General features: G+C 41.3%; 1 protein-coding gene across 1 annotated transcript in view; it reads right to left on the bottom strand.

The window, feature by feature from the left end:
• The window catches only part of lama5 (laminin, alpha 5), a 104,689-nt gene that overhangs the window by 68,358 nt on the left and 15,876 nt on the right, over positions 1-20,455 (bottom strand). The window contains exon 3 of the mRNA XM_079677621.1: positions 769-886. Within this exon, the coding sequence (XP_079533747.1) occupies positions 769-886 (118 nt within the window). The remainder of the gene's footprint in view (positions 1-768; positions 887-20,455) is intronic.

Here is a 20,455-nt window from a genome sequence, read left to right as displayed (position 1 = left end):
GGAAATCGTTTAACAATACAGTAGTATGCATGCAGTAATGTATACACCAGAAATCTGTCATCTTAAAAGTGAAGATCACAGACTGTATGCTGAAGAATTTCCAAGCTGTCCTTCAAACTTTGAAGATCTAATTTGTCTGCCATCTGGTACACCTGGAGTAGTTTTTAATAATGCCTATTGATGCCACACACACACACACACACACACACACACACACACACACACACACACACACACACACACACACACACACACACACACACACACACACACACACACACACACACACACACACACACACACACACACACACACACACACACACACACACACACACACACACACACACACACACACACACACACACACACACACACACACACACACACACACACACACACACACACACTTCTCCCCAGGTGAACATCAAGCCGCGGCCTGTAAGCAGACATGCCTGGAATTCCCCTGCAGCCCACCTGTAGACTGATAGCTGCCTAAGCCAATCAGCGGGCAGCTCTAGGATGTAATGACCACCCCCTCCCCACTATACCCTGACCACCAAACCAACAGATCAATTAGCCGCCTGCCCTTGAGGCTGCTGTTTAACTCTGAGATTAGAGGGAGAATTAAAAAGAAGCCTGGGGGGGGGGGGTTAGGTAAGCATGAGGTGATGCTGATGGAATTTGACTCTGTCTGCTCCAAGTGACCAAACATCTGGAGGCACACACGTGTATGTAGAGGAATATATGTATATGTGTTTGTACTCACAGGCAAAGTACTGCCAGGGTTTGTAGGTCTGCCCGAAGTCGACGGATCTTTCCAGAACCCAGAGGTCGGGGCGGGGAGAGTTAGCAAACTTAATCAACACGTAGGCCACGTGGAAGAGCTGCAGGGAGACAGAGAGGAGGACATTCAGGTTAATCACATATTCTAACATGTATGACTTTGGTGAACTTTATCCAGAGAAAGAGAGGAAACAACTCAAACAAATCCCACACCCAGCTGCGGTACAAATGTATGATGATATGTATGTCGAGTGTCATTAACCAACTAACAACTTCATAACTTCCTCATTTAATATCTGCATATTATCCTTTTCCTTACATTCATTTAGTCGATAAAGTGGAATACACGCAGGACACAACTGATTGGTTATAAAAGGGAAATGCATTTTATTTAATGAGCATTTAGAGAAACAACGAGTAAAGATAAGGTCAAATAATGAAGAGGAACGAAAAGAAAAAGGATTTTATAGGAAAGGAAAGGAAACAGGTAAAGGAGTGAATATAAAGGCATTGTAAAGAGAAAGGAAAGCAAGAAAAGGAAACAAACAAATAGGGTTAATGAAAGGACAATATATGAAAAGAAAACGGAAGGGAGAGTAAGGAAAGGATAAGACATGAAACAAAAGAAAGACAGAGAAGGACTTGATAAGAAAACATTTAAATAGGAAAAACAGGAAATGAAAGGGATAAATAAAAAGACAGGAGAAGAAAGAATAGGAAAGGAAATGAAAGGAAAGGAAGGGGAAAGGAAATGCTAATGGCTAAAGCGAGGAGAGAACCACATGAGCTAATCAAAATCAGTTGTGGTGAACAAGGCAAAGACTTCCAGCTTCTAATAAACTCAGTCAGCCGTCACGTGACCTCAACATTTAACCTGTGTGACTTCTCCCTTCCTGAGTCACGTCGAACACTACAGTACGTCTGATCTGTCGTGTTACATGTACGTTATTATCAAAAAGCTGATTCCTGTCAGTAATGAGCACCAGATGCTGCTCCATCACACTCTCAGGTTTCAGCCTCCTCTCTTTCACTTGTCATCCCTCATTCATTTCCTGAAGCTGCTCGGACAGCGATGACAAACTGCTCTCCTGGGCACGGGGGGAGTTCAGCTGCACTGTTTTGTCTGTCGGACCTTGAAATCGCTCCCCAGTTGAAACAGAACACACTGGAATAACACCATGACGCGCATAATAATATTAGAGCTAATCACAATCACCTCCGATTTCTACATCTGTCTGTGAGTGTTGGAGTGGTGAGGGCTCAGTTTTGAGTCATTGAGTTTTTATTAATCTGCAAACACTTAGTAATTATTCACGTTTTTCTTGGGTTGTGAAATGGTTTGTTCGGTCTTGATTTAGTATAAGGAAACATATTCATGAGAAGTCATTTTCGACAAAATATATTTAACGTTTTTTTCAACAGAAAAACGATTTGTTTTGCTCTGGTTTTGTTCTTTTACAAAAGTCTTTACAAAATGTCATGACTTATATAATTTTATCCCGTGAGACATTTTTGTAAAATTGCCATAATAAGCATCTGGATCCTCGAGTCATGGCCCAACCCGGGCTCCAAGATTTAACAGTGACTTTGACCATTGACCACCAAGATGTAGGCCAATCATTCAAGAAAACATAATCAGTTCATCTTTGTGTGAACATTACTGCCACAACACGGTTCCTGGAATCTTTCTTTCATGGGAATTGGAAGGATGGGAAGTCACACCTTGACCTTGACCTCTAACGTCTAATCAGTTCATCCACTGTTGACCAAAAAGGCTTTTCTCACATCAGATTAAAAATATGACTTACGACCTCCTTTGGGTCTTTGCCAGGAACTGTTGTTGTTCCCCATTCACCATCTGTCTATCCCCTTATTAACTGTCAAATCTGAAATAAATTGTATTGTTCTTAGATGGGGACAATGCAATTTAAAATAGTTCAAATTCAGAGCATTAAACAAAATGTATTGAGAGTTTAGAGCTGAAGCTATTTTCTGACTTTTGCCTTAAACAACACTTTGAAAAACAAGATGATGCTTTAAACCTCGGATCACAAAAGGTACAGAAGAAGAGTGTCGTTTTTCAGCTCCACTGCAGGTCATGACATGACATGACATGTTACTACACACATGCCGTGTTTAGACAGCATGACATTTGACCCACACGGAGGATGCAGTGATACATTTCAGGTTATTTCAAAGCCTTCACACCAACAGGGATTTGTTGAGAATTAGCTTTCTAGGGAGGCATTCTCTGTCTTTGAATTTGATAGTTGACAGCTGTAGAGGGAAGGGGGGGGATGGTGACATGTACTACGGACATTATGTGGTATTATGGCTTGTAAATACCAAAGGGAAACATAAACGGTTATTAAAGTGTTTTCATGACATCATTAATTGAGAGATTTCAGGCATGTCATTTTGAATTTTGCGCCCAATGATTTCCTCCTTTCAACTAATTTTCTTTCCAGCCTTTTATGTCACTTTTTATATACTGTGTGTACATATAAAGTTATGAAACAAAAGTTTGAGATTGGTTAACATTAAAATCATCAATGCACAAGGGTCAGCTATAGGGGACATAATTGGGGAACTTTTGAGAGAAAAAAGTTTGAATTTGTGAATTTAAAATAAACGTTTCTTACTTTTTTGTTCACGTTACGAGAAGTTCAACTTTGACCTGTTCATTGTCTCACTATAGCAGCACAAACTCTCTAAACTCTAAAGCTCCTCTATTCCCCCATCTCATAGGCAGCTCTGTCAGAGGTGATGACATCACACACAACACACTTGCACACACAAATACACAGACCTTCAAAAACTAGTACTAGTCCATTAACAAGGAATGCCACAAGTGTGTGTTTCAGGATGATGAATGAGGGGGACATGTCATCGTTTCTCTGTTTACAGAAGAACAAACTCAAGTTCATCAATCCATCTCCATCTCTCCAAACATTCATAATCTATTATTCCAAACAAAAGGACCATGGAGAGCTTTGTTAGTGTCATAATATTACAAAACTGTGACTTACAAAACAGCTATTTCCAGCATTATTCAACAAAAAGAGAAGGCCGTTTCTATTCAGTCTGCCATTTAAATTTGATATTTGTATTTTATTTCGCTTCTCAGATCGCTTTTGTTCAACTAGTAGAAAGTAGGTATCCAAAAAGTCCCGTCAGCATGTATTCAACAACTCTAAACCAGTCTAAAGCAGTCGGGAGAGACTTGTGTGAGCACTCCGTTATACATGTAGAAAACTTTCCATTTTAAGAAAGTTGATTATTCTTCAAACAGAAACAATACTGTGGATCTAAGCCTGTATGTCTTTGTGTATGAAGGAGATCTAAGAGGACAGGAAGCAGAAAGCGATGCCTCGGGGCTAAAGTCATTGAAAGAAAACTCCAGAAGCATTCCTCTGATTCCAGGGTTAAAGTTTGACCGGTTCAGGGAGCACCTGAGGTTCAGAGGCCATCCTTTGAAGCGCAGACGCTTCTAAATGAAACACACGACTGAACAGGCAGAGAAATCAGGTGAACTTCAGAGCTGCCTGACAACCTTCATCAAGAAGACATGGCAGCTTTCAACAGTCATTGTATCATGTTTTATATTTGAGCCACAAGATGGGAAACCTGGTGTTCCAGCAGGTAGCAAAAGTTGAATTGAAAAAATATTCGTCCAACTTGCTTTATACAGGCTTTTGATTGGAAAGGTTCACCTTACTCACATTTACACTTGCATGGTTGTCTCCAAACATTTTCTTTATCTAATCGTTCAAGTGCCACACGTTTACACCTGGTTTAAAAGTCCTTCTTGCATGCAGGAAGGGACTTCAGTCTGATAGCTAACTACAGTAAAACCGGATAAAACAAGAATGATATGTGGCATTGGATGGCGATCTCTTCTGGCGTGCATTTTGCTTGTTTGGTCCAAAGAAATTTAATTTATTTTTCGCTATAATTTTTTAGGTGTTATATAGATAAACTCAACATTTCTGTGTAAGATTGAGTTAGACAATTAAGTTTCGGCTGGCAAAAATGTAAAGATATTCCGAAATAAATAATCATTAGAGCTGAATAAACCAAGTCGAGTTATCGATTAGTCAAACAATAGAAGTCATTTATAATGCAAAAACTGCAAACCAGAATAAAGTGCACAATTCAACCGCTCTACTAATCTCTCACTATCAGCGGTCTGTCTCCAGGTCTCAGTGGGAGTCAGTCTGTTGCCTGGCCTCACACACACACACCCACCCACCCACCCACCCACCCACCCACCCACCCACCCCCACACACACACACACACACACACACACACACACACACACACACACACACACACACACACACACATACACACACACACACACACACACACACACACACACACACACACACACACACACACACACACACACACACACACACACACACACACACACACACACACACAATGAACAAAAGGTTTTGCTGACCCCCTTTTTCTCCAACACAGCCCTACTCAGGATTTATGGATTAGTGGCAGCCTCCCTGAATTGCCTGTCAATCCCACCAGTCACATTGTTGTTACCGGGGCAACCTGCAGGCTGCAACAGGTTAAACTAAGAGAGAGAAACTGATGGAAATATATTTGTGTTATTCATTAAAGTTGTGACTCACACAGCCCCGTCTTCACATCAAAGACGTCTCTTAAACCACGTTGTCTAATATAAACAGGCAGAGGTGGTACTAAAAGCGCACTCAGAAAGCCAACAAAAGACACAAGTATTACTTCATGTGACCTCAAAAGGACAGAGCAGAACAAATGTCCTTAAAAACTGTGAAGAGGTGAATATATGCTGAGGGCTGGTTGGTAAGCCTGAGGTGGAGTGACTTAGAATTGACTGTCCCTTGTGTATTGTTCACTGTATTACTTAGTTTGTATTACTGGAGTTTACTGGGTAACTGATCATACATGGCCAATGTCATAAGGAGTTGTGAGGTTTCCTGTTTAAAAATATATCTGAATTCCTAATTTCTAAAGGTTTTATTGCTGATGCCTTCACTTTTAATGTATCTCTAGCAATACAAAAACAATTTAAAAAGGGAAGACAAGTCATTCAATCTGCTGATTATTTCCTAATGAAGTTGTATTAAAGCTCAAATGTGTGTGCGTGCTCTCAAAGATAAAAACATATAACTTTGAAAACAAAGTATCCTTTTATCTTTCTGATCTGTTATAAAGGAACTCTGAACACCTGATATACTTGGCCTAGTATCACATCGTACAACCTGACACAGCTTTTCTACTATAAGTGACTTTGTGTAGTTTCTATGATCAGAGCAATGTCAACATTTTAATTAGAAATATACATTTAGAAGGTACTGTTTGAATGCATTCATATAGGTGTGGGGAATGCAAGTGTGTGTGTGTGTGTGTGTGTGTGTGTGTGTGTGTGTGTGTGTGTGTGTGTGTGTGTGTGTGTGTGTGTGTGTGTGTGTGTGTGTGTGTGTGTTAGAGTGCGTCTGGCTCCTGGCTTGTTTAATAATTGTACACATTCCTCGCTGGCACCACATTCCCGGTGTGTCAGGTAACCATGGAGATACAAAGGGAGACACACAATAAAGGGACAGAGGAAAGGATGGAGTGATGACAGAGGGAGAGAGGGAAGGAAGGAAGGAGGGAGGGAGGGAAGGAGGGAGGAGACGCTGTAACATGTACAGACCCTGCGAGAAAGAGAAAAGGTGATAAGAGCGGGGACACTATGCTTTCATGTCACCTTCTGTCCTGTTTCACAACCTTATATGAAACAAATAGAAAATAGAAAATGAATAATAAAAGTATTATTTGCATTTGAAAAGCTGAAACAAGCAAAGATGTTATATTTTAAGTTAATGCAACAATAGGATCACCTGATGCCTTTTCAGTCAGTCAACATAGAGTATTACTGAACTATTCATTTGAGTACAAATGTAAACAAAATGGACGTTAAATGTGCTGGAATCGATCCACACTGAGCTTTTAAAGTTTACCTCCCTAAAGGAAAGGTTCTCTAATCAGAGCTAACACGCTGCTACAGTCTCACCGACTTGATCTGACATCACACAGCACCTACAGATGTTCTGCTGTGTGTGTGTGTGTGTGTGTGTGTGTGTGTGTGTGTGTGTGTGTGTGTGTGTGTGTGTGTGTGTGTGTGTGTGTGTGTGTGTGTGTGTGTGTGTGTGTGTGTGTGTGAGACATTGCTCTGCAGTAAGCCAGGCGGATGGGCAGATTATTCCGGCGTCTTGTGGGCGTCAGAAGAGAGATCCAGTGTGTGAGCTTGATAAGAGACAGGACGGAGAAAGCTTTGGCAGAGCAGTAAAGGAGGAGCTGAGCTGCAGCTGCATCTGTCAGTGTGTGGAGAGGATTTAAAGGATCATTCTGTAGTCATAAGTGTTTCTGCTCGTTTCATGCACTGAGATGATTTTTTATAAAGCATGGCGATACACACCATACCCCACCGGTCCCATTTTTGATGCTCTATTTGGAATCTAGGAAAGGTTGCATGTCTGCTGAAAGGACTATATGATATCCTGACTAGCTGATTCATTGATTCAATAGGATGTCTTATTTAAAGTGGACCTATCATGCTATATCTGAATAATATAGTGTAGGACCATACCTATATAAGGCATATTTATACTTTTTATTTTTCAAAATACCAAACAGATCATGCATTTTAGCCATTCCTCATTTCGCTCAATTTAACACTGTCTTTGCATGGGCTGATTCTGTGAGAACAGCCCCATCTACAGGCCTGGCATATGTACTACAGCGTCTCCAGCGCTTTCCAACGGCAATGTCCGTGGCTGTCTCCTCCTGATTGGTGGAGTTGGCCCAATAGCCGTAGCGCCACTTCTGTGACATCCTAAAAGTGTTCAAATCAGGATCCGTCTATATCAGATACGTTGCAGCCCCTTTTTAAGAGATTTGGGTATGGAGGAAAATAGAGGGTTGTGTTTTCTGACACTTGGTGAGTTCCCTGGAACACCGGGGACACATATTCATGTATTAAAGACGTACACAATTTTGCATGATAGGTCACCTTTAAATGTGAGAAACAGCAGCTTTCTTCTATGTTATATTCATCTACATTATGTATTTAAGGGTTTTGGGCAGTTAGTTGGAAAAAACAATCAAATGGAAGATGTGTTTATGAGTTGGTGAATTTTAAACATGAACAGGACGTGCAATGTAAAATCGAAATGTCTTCAAAGTCCTTCCTTTCATTCAGTTTCCACGGACTCTTCTTGTTATCTGTCAGTCAATCCGTCTCCCTCTTTGCAGACGGATCGCGTGGTGCCAGACTGAGGAGCAGCTGCTCTAATCACGCACACGCACACACACGCACACACACACACACACACACACACACACACACACACACACACACACACACACACACACACACAAAGACACATACACACACACACACACATATAAACACGCACACACACACACACACACACACACACACACACACACACACACACACACACACACACACACACACACACACACACACACACACACACACACACACACACACACACACACACACACACACACACACACACACACACACACACACACACACACACACACACACACACACACACACACACACACACACACACACACACACACACACACACAATCCTCTGCACAGAAAATAAGTAAAAAGTTGATTCCCTTCTTGCATCAGTGTATCTCTCTAGAGAGATTGCAACTGTTCTGTATGCACGTGTGTGTGTGTGTGTGTGTGTGTGTGTGTGTGTGTGTGTGTGTGTGTGTGTGTGTGTGTGTGTGTGTGTGTGTGTGTGTGTGTGTGTGTGCGTGCGTGTGTGTACGTGTGTGTGTCAGGCTTGCACAGATCACCGAGTTTGAAGGTCATTCCTCACATTCCAAGTCAATCTCAGTGTCTCCCTTGTGCCTCCTTTTTCCCCCAATCCTCCCTGAACAAGTATTCATCTAAACCTCCCTTTCACTTTTTTCCATCCTTCTCAATTTTTTTCATTCAAACACGAGTTGAGACAGAAACGGGGCAATGTCAAAATTGCCCCGTTTTGTAGATGTGAAGGTCAAATGTATTAGTTGGTTGATCATCATTTATACACATTTCCATTCTTGTATTGAAATGACGCTTCAATGGGAGATTTCAGTGGCGTCGTCAGATTTCAAACGGTCATCGTGATTCTTGCTTTAACGGCCAAACTCGCAAAAAAAGTGTAAGTGTGACTTTTTTCAAATCCATGTGCAAGACAAACGAGGAAAAACCAAAACGTCCACCAACATTCAAAAACCTTGGAGGTATTGCATGCATTTTGGAGCTTGAGGGCGTTTCAACTGTCCCTTTATCTCCTTCTCTCTCCAGGGGTTCGGGAATGTCCGTCCACTTTCCCTTCTGAATCCCAGGACAGAGTTCCTCAGACTCTCAGAGCTCCTCTAACATTTCAGTGAGAACATTTTCTGACAGTTTCAGGTTTCTCAGTTTAAAACAAGACGCCTCTGAAAGCGTGTCTAGTTGGATTATAAGGGGTGAAAATGATACTGTGTCTATCAAAGCAGAAGCTGTGACTTTTCACACAAGTGAGATTTATGGGATTGGTGGGAAGGAGCTCAAACTGCTTGAAACAGAGTTTGTACAAAGCGTCCTGCACAGTTTGGACGATTGCTCCGTAAAATATGCACAATTTTAAAACAGTTGGTTTCATGAAAGAAGAAAATAATAATCAGCTGCAATTTATTTCACAACACTACTACTTGCAACACTCATCAGTATTTTGGTGAACCATCTGTTCTTCATTGCGGTTTGATGGACACTTTGTCAGGATACCCCACTTTCTAATTGTCCTTCTTTAACGCTCCATCAAAGCTGACATTTGATCACGTTTGCAGCCTGCTTGCCCCTCTATTACTGTATTCATCAATCTTCACCCAGGCTGTCAGAGATAAACCCACAAATAACGTTTGAAAGGCAGTGATAGGCCTGGTCTGAAGTGGGGTTTGGTTAGCTTCAGCCTAAAGGCAGGTATATCTCAAATCTAAAGCTGTAAATGTCACATTTAGCCCAAAGCTAATTGACCTGTAAAGCCTTCCGTAATTTACTCAACTATCAGCCACCGTGATCTTAACTGCGAGAGAAAAAGAGGACGTAAACTCAAATTCCTTAGATCAAATTTTTAGCATTCACTGAATTTAGCTAGCTACTTGTTTCCTAAAAAGAAACCAGTTGTCATCTGGAACTACACATCGTCTACACGGCCTGCAAATTAAGTTAGAGAAACCCCGTCTGAATCTTTTACAGAACTGTACCTAATAACAGCTTGCATGTTTCCAATAACCACCTCCGTATCCCAACTACATGGTTCTCCAGGTGGTATTTTGCCGCCCAAAGGCAAAAGATGTACAGAGAGAATCTGCACCTTCACACCTTTAAACAGCCATACATTCATCAGCCGGTCCATACACGCTCAGATGGCGATCTCAGCGTTTCTAAAACTCTTGAGAAATGTTAAGATTACACACACTCTGTCTTTCCATTTTCATGCTGGTTTGCACATCGTTGAAGCTTCTGCACATACCCCATGTATACCATCTCGGACATGTCAGGGCAAGAAAAGCAAAGCTGGTTTAAGACTTGGTGATATATTGTGTTTCAGGGAGGTCACATATTCGGAAATACTGACTTCCCACTGGAAAAATGAAATGGCATGACCCATCAAAATGGAATTTCTTGTCGGAAAGCAGAGTGGTACTTTGAGTAAAATCCTGCAGTTTGTTTTTAAGCCTTAAATGATGTTTAAGACCTCTGAAGGGTGTTCATCAAAGCAAGACAAATTGAGATATAGAAGTCTATATACTAAATGTCATTTATGTTGTGACTGTTAGAAAAAGAACAACTTAACTCAAGACATACTTACAAGATATTAAAAATTGTAATTAGTGAAGAAATCATGTCCAAAAAAAAGGGCGGGAAAAAAAGACTTAATTCAATGTGTAGTTTTGGAACAATTCTAATTCTCTATCTTTTATATTGCTTTGTAACAGCATAGGGTTGAATGAAGCAAATCATTTCAGATTGATCAAATATCTGGATTTTCCAAACTGGAGACTAGAAGGTCCTGGGAATTTCAGATTTCCTAGCTTCATAGAGAACGCAGTTTAAGAAAGAGGGGTGAGGGTCAAAGCCAAGAGACAATGAAGACTATTGACAAAAAATAAAAGTAGACAGGAAGAGAACACGAGGAGAATGGCAAGGAGAGATAAGAGAGATGGACTCCTATCATGGAAATAGTGACATAAGGTTCTTCTCAGAGAATACTTATCAGAGCAGACTAGGATGAAGAGAAAGAGGAAGGGTGGAAAGGAATGAAAGGAAAGGAGGGTGAGAGGAAAAACAGAAAGCAAGGCAGGGATAAAAAGATCACACCGTACTGCCGCTGTCCTTTAGCCGCTGTCCTTTAGCCGCTGTCCTTTAGCTATCATTGCTAATTGTAGTTTTATTTTGTATCTGCATTTTAGTACAGTTTTGATGCCTAGGAATCAAAACGTAATTAAGATTTTAGATTCATATTTTTACCTTATACTGACTTCAAGTTGCACATGATAACTGTCCATGAATTGAAGAGGGAATAAGTGGCGGAGTCAAACAGATAGAGGAGGCCCTGAAGCAACGGTTTATCCTCCGGGTTCCTCGACAGATTGATGCCTTGTTCCAAAACTCTGTCTGACAGTTCAACATCCCCCCAGGATGTGGAAACTCCTGCGCAGTGTGTGTGTGTGTGTGTGTGTGTGTGTGTGTGTGTGTGTGTGTGTGTGTGTGTGTGTGTGTGTGTGTGTGTGTGTGTGTGTGTGTGTGTGTGTGTGTGTGTGTGTGTGTGTGTGTGTGTGTGTGTGTGTGTGTCTTGTACTTCTATCTTTGTGGGTTGGATACCTTGAGACTAAGGACATTTAGTCCGGTCTTTGCTTCAGGGACACATTTTTTATAAGCCTAAACATTATTTGAGAGTAAAAGCTGATCGTGAAAACTTCAGATATCTGGTTGAGGGTTATGAAATGATTTTGAATTTTGAGTTAGAATAAGGCTTTGTTTATTCTAAAAAATATGTAGTTCAACTATGGTGAACATTTTCAGACTTTCTCTTCCGGAGGATGGAGTAAATCACTGAGTTGTATTGCTTGCATCATTCACTCACATCAAAAATAAATGTTGGTTAAAGCGAAAAGTTCAAAGCAACAGATAACCCTAAAGAGACAGGATTCCCAATTTACTTTGAATTGTTTTTACCAAATGATAAGATAGCTGACCAAGTTCAGGGGCTTTTCAACTCCCCCACATGCTGACATCAGCAGATAGACAGGCGGAAATAAAAGAAGCCTTGCATTCAGCCTTACGCTCTAAATGAGCACAAACTGAAAGAAAAAAGCACAGCAACTATGTAATGCAAAAAAGGAACTTAATTACAAAAAAGAATCAGGCCAGGAAAGGGGGGTGAAAGGTGAAGGAAGGGAGGTTTCCTCTCTTGAGACCTTGACTTTCTTCACGTTCCTCTTCCACTCCTCCATTCATGTGTCATCCCCCACCCCTCGTTATAACAGACAGCTGGGGCAAATTCAATAATGAGTGAAGAAAGGGAGGAGAAGGGGAGCAGGAGGAGAGATAAGAGAGAGAAGGGGGGAGTACAGGTCGTCCTAATGATGGATTACAGATTCAGTCAAGATGATTAATATTTCAGTTTTCCCATACATTGATTTATTTGTGGCGGTCCGCCACAGTTAAATATTGTCCGCCACAAATGGAACAAAAAAAATAAAATAATATACTGTATACATTTCTTTTTTCTTTTTTGGTGTTCTAATGGATAGTGAGGTGGGCTGATAATCGGAAGGTTGCGAGTTCAAATCCCGCCTGGAACACCACTACTAGTGTGCCCTTGAGTAAGGCACTTAGCCCTCAGTTACTCCAGGGAGAATGTCCCAGTAATTGGTCACTGTAAGTCACTTTGGAATGAGGCGTCTGCTAATTATTATATCTTTGGGAGAATAAACCCCACAGATCCTCAACTCCGGTGTGTCTCACTCATTAACAACGCAACACAGAGCAACACGAACGTTGTCTAGACTCTACAGTAGCCATGAACTCGCATGTATTTTCTTATTTGAGGGTGCGGTGGATGCGTGGGCCACCCAAATAGGTTAAGGGGCCTTTGGCTTTTCTTGCCCAATCATCTGTCTGTCACAGCAACATAAACCAAGATATAACGAAAGAAAGTATAAACATAAATACATTACATCAAAGGCATCTCTGTGGCCTTTTGTCTGAAATGGTGCCTCTTTTACAAATTGCCAGCTAAGACAATTAAGACAGATTTTATGGAATTGTCTAACTTCTTGTCATTTTGCTGTGTTTGGGTATTTTCCAGGAGTCATCAGAAACGTAGCGACCAGGTGCATGATCGTTAGCAACAATCCCAGAGGAAAACGGATCAATGCGCCTTTAAGCTTCCTAATTACATTTGTTAAAAGCGGCAACAGTTTTCTTTCAAAACATATTGGCTGTTGGACTCATTTGTAAACTAAATCAGTCGGGGAAAGGGTTGCAAATAATTCATTTGGAATTCAAGCTGAGAGATTTTACTTGTCCTACACACTCCCCATCTGCAAAGAGGTCAAAGGTTACGGTCAGGAGCTGGTGGGGAGTTAATGCAAACACAGAGGCTGTCATAATAGCAGAGATGCAGGTCTAACTTAATGCATAAAGATGGTTGGTCCTAGGGCAGCTCAATTAATCGTATTTTAATCGCGATTACGATTATGGCTTGCAACGATTACGAAAACAACGTAATCGAAATAAAACGATTATTTTTTTATTATTATGAATTTTTTTTGGTTTTTCAGTTGAATTATACTTAAAGTTCAGAGTAATCAACTGTTAAAAACATACTGTTCAAACTTTTTTTCTCCAATAAATGGATGTTTTCAAAGTCAATGAATAATCGCATTTAATATTACAATTATTGACCCAAATAATCGAGATTATGATTTTTGCCATAATCGAGCAGCCCTAGTTGGTCCCATGTGAGGGTTCCACTTAGCCAGCTTGCACAGTGCAAGGGCTTTGCAACTCGAAAAACTAAGTGGAATGTGGTCATTATATTAATTACACCTGTGCTTTCCCTGCAGTGACCCGTCTAATGATCTGCTGTGAACAAGGTCATTACACCAGTCCTGAGTCCAGTGCTGTGTTTTGTCCCAATTCAACTTTATGACTCTTTTATTGACTACATCAGCTATAGATATTACCTCTCTGTCATCTGGTGCGTGCAGTACGGCCGCCATCAAGCAGACAGGCCGACAGACAGAAATGTTCTCGACAACGCCAAGTATTCCCGGTATGTGTTACAGTGTACGGCTGAATGTTAATGGGGAGTGCTGAGGCTCGCCAGCTGTTGGCTTTAATGGAAGCAGTCACAGTTGGTGCGGCTCTCTGCTTGTTTCCCTGAGTAGCTAATAAACACCTCTCTCTCTCTGTCAGTTACTCTCTGCATCCGGCTGCTTTGATGGCCGGTGATCTGAGGGTGTTCACAGGGTCGCAGGTTCAATCCCTGCCAACAGTTGATCCACTAATTTGACCAATCCTCGGGTTGGGTGTTTTTCCTGAGAAATGGGATGATAAATGAGTGTATAGTTCTTCAACTTCTGACTTCCTTTCTATAAGAACGCACACACACACTTCAATCTCTTTCAGGTCGTGACCAGATTTACAGCGTGATGAGGTTTTAAATGTGGACGTTACCCTGTGGAGCGCGTCACCATCAGTCACACTCTCTGAGCTCTGACTAAGCTTCGTTAAGACACCTTTAACTGCTAGATGCGCTGGACAAATAAGAACATTTAAGTTGGGCTGTAAAATGGTGGAAAATATAAATCAAATAATTTGAATGTTTTGTTTGTAACTCTTTTTAACTTACTGTTTATTCTTCAAATATTTTTATTTAAAACCCATACTATCAAGAGACATTCAAATCATGTGTAAATTACTAGCAACCCACACATCCACTGCCTTACCCCTGTGAGAGTGTGTCAAACCAATCGTCCCCACAACACAAACATAGACACACACACACACACACACACAAACATAGACACACACACACACACAAACATAGACACACACACACACAAACATAGACACACACACACACACACACACACACACACACACACACACACACACACACACACACACACACACACACACACACACACACACACACACACACACACACACACACGCACGCACGCACACACGCACACACACACACACACACACACACACACACACACACACACACACACATCCGTTCCACTCCCATTCACCATTTTATGACTTAACTATGGGAAAACACTCCCTTCTGTTTGCCCTCCTTCCCTCCTTCCCATCGATCCATCCCCCACTCCGCTCCTCTGTTTGTAAAAGGAGGAATACATTCTTGTAGCTACACAACTATAAGGTCTGATTCAATACAACAACTGCAGCACTGCCTCAAAAACGCATATTGGCCTAATTGAGTCAAACTAACAAAAGAAAAATCAGTTTTGATCCCAGAGAAAACATCCATGACATCTTGATCCAAAAAGTTGAATTGCATTTTTGAAAATCTTTGATTTAAATATGATTTTGTTTCACTTATGTTCATCATTAGAAATGTAAAGAAAGATTAACTGTAACCCATTGACCTTTACTTCCTTTGTTTCCGATTGCCTTCCTCCCCCACCCCTTCATGTCATTCACCAGCAAAGCAACTCAAACAATCTGCTGGAGTTGACCTGGTTAAAACCAATATTTACTGTCACATTAACAAGGGCAAGCCTCTCTCTTTGTCTCCACTTCACTTCTCTCTCTCCAATGCTGTTGCTTTTATGGCCTGTTTCTTCACATGTTAGCATGTTAAGATTATGTGTCTATTCTTCTGTGCAATGGAGAACACTGACACAAAGAAAATATTGGGATGGAAAGACAGGATGGAGTTTCCTACTGCAGAAGTAAATACCAAGAAAGGGTGGGAGGCATTTAATAATGCAGCTAAGTCTGGATCAATGCCAAGCCAGAAGAGGCTCTGTTTCTCTTCAGGGTGTCAAATTCTAATCAGATGAGTCCTAAATGTTAAAGTGTATAAATAAGTCATTGGAAGTTTTATAGTAAACACAGTATGACAGATAAGTGCGGCCCGTCTGTCTCCAGTTTTTCTATCTCACTAAATGAGCTCATTGTGTGATAGCGGGCCGACATTAGCATCAAGCTATTCTTAGCCTGGCTTGGCAGAGCAGGAAGAAAGATGTTCAAAAGTCACTGGTGTCCTTCTGGGAGGACGAGCCTGGCACAGAAAGTGTTTTTCTGTCTGGGTTTTGTCTGTGGAGGAAGCTGCACACACTCCTCACACACTGCAGCTGAATATTTTTTTCGGGTAGATGCCGATATCATCTATGGATCCACGATGTTAACATCTTAAAAGTTTGACATCTTGAAAGACGTATTTGTTTTACCTAGTTGGATAGGAATAATGAAGTGAGTTCTGTTGTCGGTTAAGTAAAGAGCTTGTTTCAAATGTGTGTGTAACATCACTTAGCTTGTTTAGCCTAGCTTAGCACAAAGAAGCCGTCTTTTTTTACACAATTCTATGTTTTTAATGTGTCCAGTATGGAGCACATTTAGAAATGGTTGGTTTCGTCAAGATCGGTTACTTATCTAAACAAAAGCAGCTTTCTCAGTGACTTTAAGTAGAATCTCAGAAGCCCTGCCAATCACTGAAGTTTCCCACTTAACTTTGCTAACTTTTAAGAACACACAGATAATTCTTAAGGGTGCTGGTAACTTGACTGCTACAGAGGCTGATAAGATAAAACTAATACAAAAATAAAAACGTTCTCAGTTGGACGTAGATGGAGGCTAGCTATTCACCCTGTTTCCAGTCTCTGTGCTAGGCTAGGAAACAAAACTGGCTTCACAAAAACAATCCAAATGTCCCCCTTAGCACTCCAAACCTCATCCCCTGGGTCAGGGGTCGGCAACCCGCGGCCCTTTAAGCCCTCTGCTCTGGCTCCCTTGAGCTTAGACAAAAATAAGAAGGAAATAAAATAAAAGTACTTGTAGGACTATTTATATTTTGTTGCACGGTTGAAAATGTTTCGTATCTTGTATTTTGAGGTGATACTGTGACATATAAATAAAAAACAAAACGGTTTTAATTAGGTCAACTAAAATATGCGTCACATCCTGCTAAGGTCCCGCGCGAGCGCCTTTTCTTGGAGGCAGTCGCGCGGGGACCCCCGGCTCGATGAGCGAACTATGGATACATCAAAGAAAAGTACCGGAGGAACACAGGATTTAATTCTGTGTGGAGTTATATGCTTTCACAGCAAAAGATGCTGGTTTACCGGTATGTTTGATATCTAGAGAGAAGTTGTCAAAGGTGCTGCAGCCTTTACGTATCGAGGAACAACACGGGAGAGGAAGACAGCTGACGATCTTCAGTCATAATTCAATGGGGTATGTAATTTATTTCAGAAAACACTTTTTGTTATATTCCATGGAATGCTCTTAACGTCCCGATAGCAATGAATATATTAAATGCTTTGACAATAAATACATACAAAAATTCATCTCTGGAAGCCGTAGCGCGGTAAAAAGCACGACCAATCATTTTAGCCGACCCGCCTAAAATAACTGGATGGCCTACCTGCCTGTTAGCCTTCCATCTCTGTTCCATCTGTGCACAAACTTATCTCGTGGCCTCATTGATGATGCGCGTTCGTGTGTGTTGGAGGAGGGGCTCTGTAAGAAAGTCTGAAGGAAGAGGCCTATTTTTCCGGTTGTGTATTTTCAAATTCTAGCGCACTCGAGCTGGTTTCTCCATTCTTACCTACCCTACCTTTAACTCTTTTTAGGGTGCAGCTATATGTTTTATTTATTTCAAAGTGGGCCCATTTTAATAATATTTTTTTTCCTTCAAATGTTCAGAGGACTCCCCAAGTGCTGTGTTTAATTTATTTTAAAGTAGGCCTGTGTATTATTTGTAATTCTCCTTATAGGAGTTCTTTGTTTCTTATTAGAGGTTAACAGTTTTATATAATGTAATAAATAGCCTAATCAATGCAAAAAAACTGTAGTTTTTGTCTGATATAACAATAAATACAACTTTATTAGCTATCAAGCTATGAAATATGTTTTGCGGCTCCAGACAAAAAAAATTGGGGGAAAAAGGAGCACAATGGCTCTTTTGGTCAAAAAGGGTTGCAGACCCCTGCCCTGGGTGAAGATCGTTGGTCTATGGTTTTTCCCTCTAAGAATGAACTCGGCCAGACCTTGAGAAAGCTTAACATCCTTTAAATACCAAACATTGAATGTGTAATGTCAACTTGTGTGTCTTTGTCCAAGCAAAGGTCATACACTACAAAGAGAGGACACTTCTTCAAGAAGACATTTTTCTCTCAGTGTAGGACTTTTTTAAGACAGAATGAGCAACTACACAAAACCTCATCAACAAGGGTTACAGATGGAGATGCTGTTTGTTTGCATAGCCCTCAAGGGACTGATTAACTCATCTTATCTCCTTCTTGAATTAATTTCCCATTTAAAACTAATTTCCTCTGCCTCCCTGTGAAGGCTCACTTCACTGGTATTCACAACCAACTGTTTCCTCCATGTTTGTTCTCCGCAGTCTCTCTGAATGGGTCAAACACTCTCACTGACACAATGGTGTGATAAAGGGCCCATTGAGAAGTGTTCTGAATGCAAAGTCATTGGGAGGGCTCAGGGCCGCTGCTGCATCAAAAGGAGGTTGTAAGGCCGAGCAAACACTGCAAGACAATGTGACTGAGCTCAGTGTATGTTCTGGGTCCGTCCGCCTGGAGGAGAGAGCCAGCATGTCTGAGCCACATTGCTCCCCTATAGCCAATCATGAAGGTCGAGTGCAAAATATATAGGAAAATATTGAAGAAGCAATGAGATGTCATCCCTAAAGCCCCATTTATAGACTTCAGAGACTCAGTAGGACCAGGCTGTATCTGAGAAACTCCAATACGTGTATGGTTTTAAAATAATATTTTATGGTGGAGAAAGCACAATAATTTCCCTAAACTGAATGTATTGTCTTTAAATGTCTTAATTTGTCTGACCAACAGTCCAAAACCCAAAAGTATTCAATTGACGGTGATAACAAAAAACTAGTAAAGCAGCAAATCGTCACGTTTTTAAACTGGTCGTCATAATTGTTGACTATTTATTGACTAACGAACTCAATTATCCAAATGATGCAATCTTTATCATGTAAATATTCAGTTTCTTTGTGTTGATGTAGGACAAATCTAGTCTAGGATGCATTTATCTTTCCTGTTTCATTTTCCCAGCTTTCCTGGTCTGTCTAGAAGCCACATCTTTTCAAACTGAGGCACTTGTACTGATTTTCAAACATTGAAGTTTTAGCCTGTTTTCATTGAGTAAAGCCTATGTTCCACCTCCTATTACTCTAGTTCACTTTCCCCACAAGTCCATCCATCTCAGTGTGCTTATCAGTCTTTTCACTCTTTGCCCTCCAGTAGCAGGACAGGAGGAAACTCCAGCTGTCCGTCACAGTGATACAACTGAGTTAAGAAGGAGGAAAGGGGGTTGACAGACAATATAGGAGGAGATGGATGGGCAGCGGAAGAGAGGGAGGAAATGATGGGTGGATGGAAAATATGAGCAGGCAGGTTCGGGAGTGAGTGGAGAAAGAGATAAATGAAGAAGATAGAGAAGGGAGATTCTGCAGTGATAAAGCTTAAAAGATAAGTCCTTTGTTGACAAGGTGACCAGGGCAACCACCGGGCAGGAGAGACAGAGAAGAACAAGGTACATTTATGGGAGAAAGGGTGTGTGTGTGTGTATGTACAAATTGGTTGGGGCCGGTCATTGAGTTCAAAGCAGCAGGGAGGTAAAAACTGCAGAGCCTGGGAATGAACTTTGACCTGTGACAGATCAACAGGTTGGAACACACATCATGCATGACGAGAGAGACACACACACACGCACGCACGCACGCACGCACGCACGCACGCACGCACGCACGCACGCACGCACGCACGCACGCACACACACACACACACACACACACACACACACACACACACACACACACACACACACACACACACACACACACACACACACACACACACACACACACACACACACACACACACACACACACACACACACACACACACACACACACACACACACACACACACACACACACACACACACACACACATCAAAAGCATCAAAATAACGATTTTCCAAAGTCATGGGTCGGGATTTAATGAATCAAATCAGGAAAACGTCATCCATTGATGTTGAAGAACTCAATCATTAAACACTAAGGAGAGAGCATGATGACAAATACACACAGCTAAACCACTGAAGGGCAGCAACAAGCGTGGGAGGGGTCCTCTCATAATTACTTCCTCAGCTTTTACACACACACACACACACACACACACACACACACACACACACACACACACACACACACACACACACTGACATTTCAATCAAAGATAGAGTATGAATGGCTTCTTATTCTGTCTTCCACAGCTGGGGTCCTTCTTCACTTCC

The sequence above is a fragment of the Notothenia rossii genome (genome assembly GCF_949606895.1).
Source record: "Notothenia rossii genome assembly, chromosome: 4".
Lineage (NCBI taxonomy): Eukaryota > Metazoa > Chordata > Actinopteri > Perciformes > Nototheniidae > Notothenia > Notothenia rossii.
Note: the sequence above shows the minus strand (reverse complement) of the source record. Positions and strands in the feature narration are given on the sequence as shown.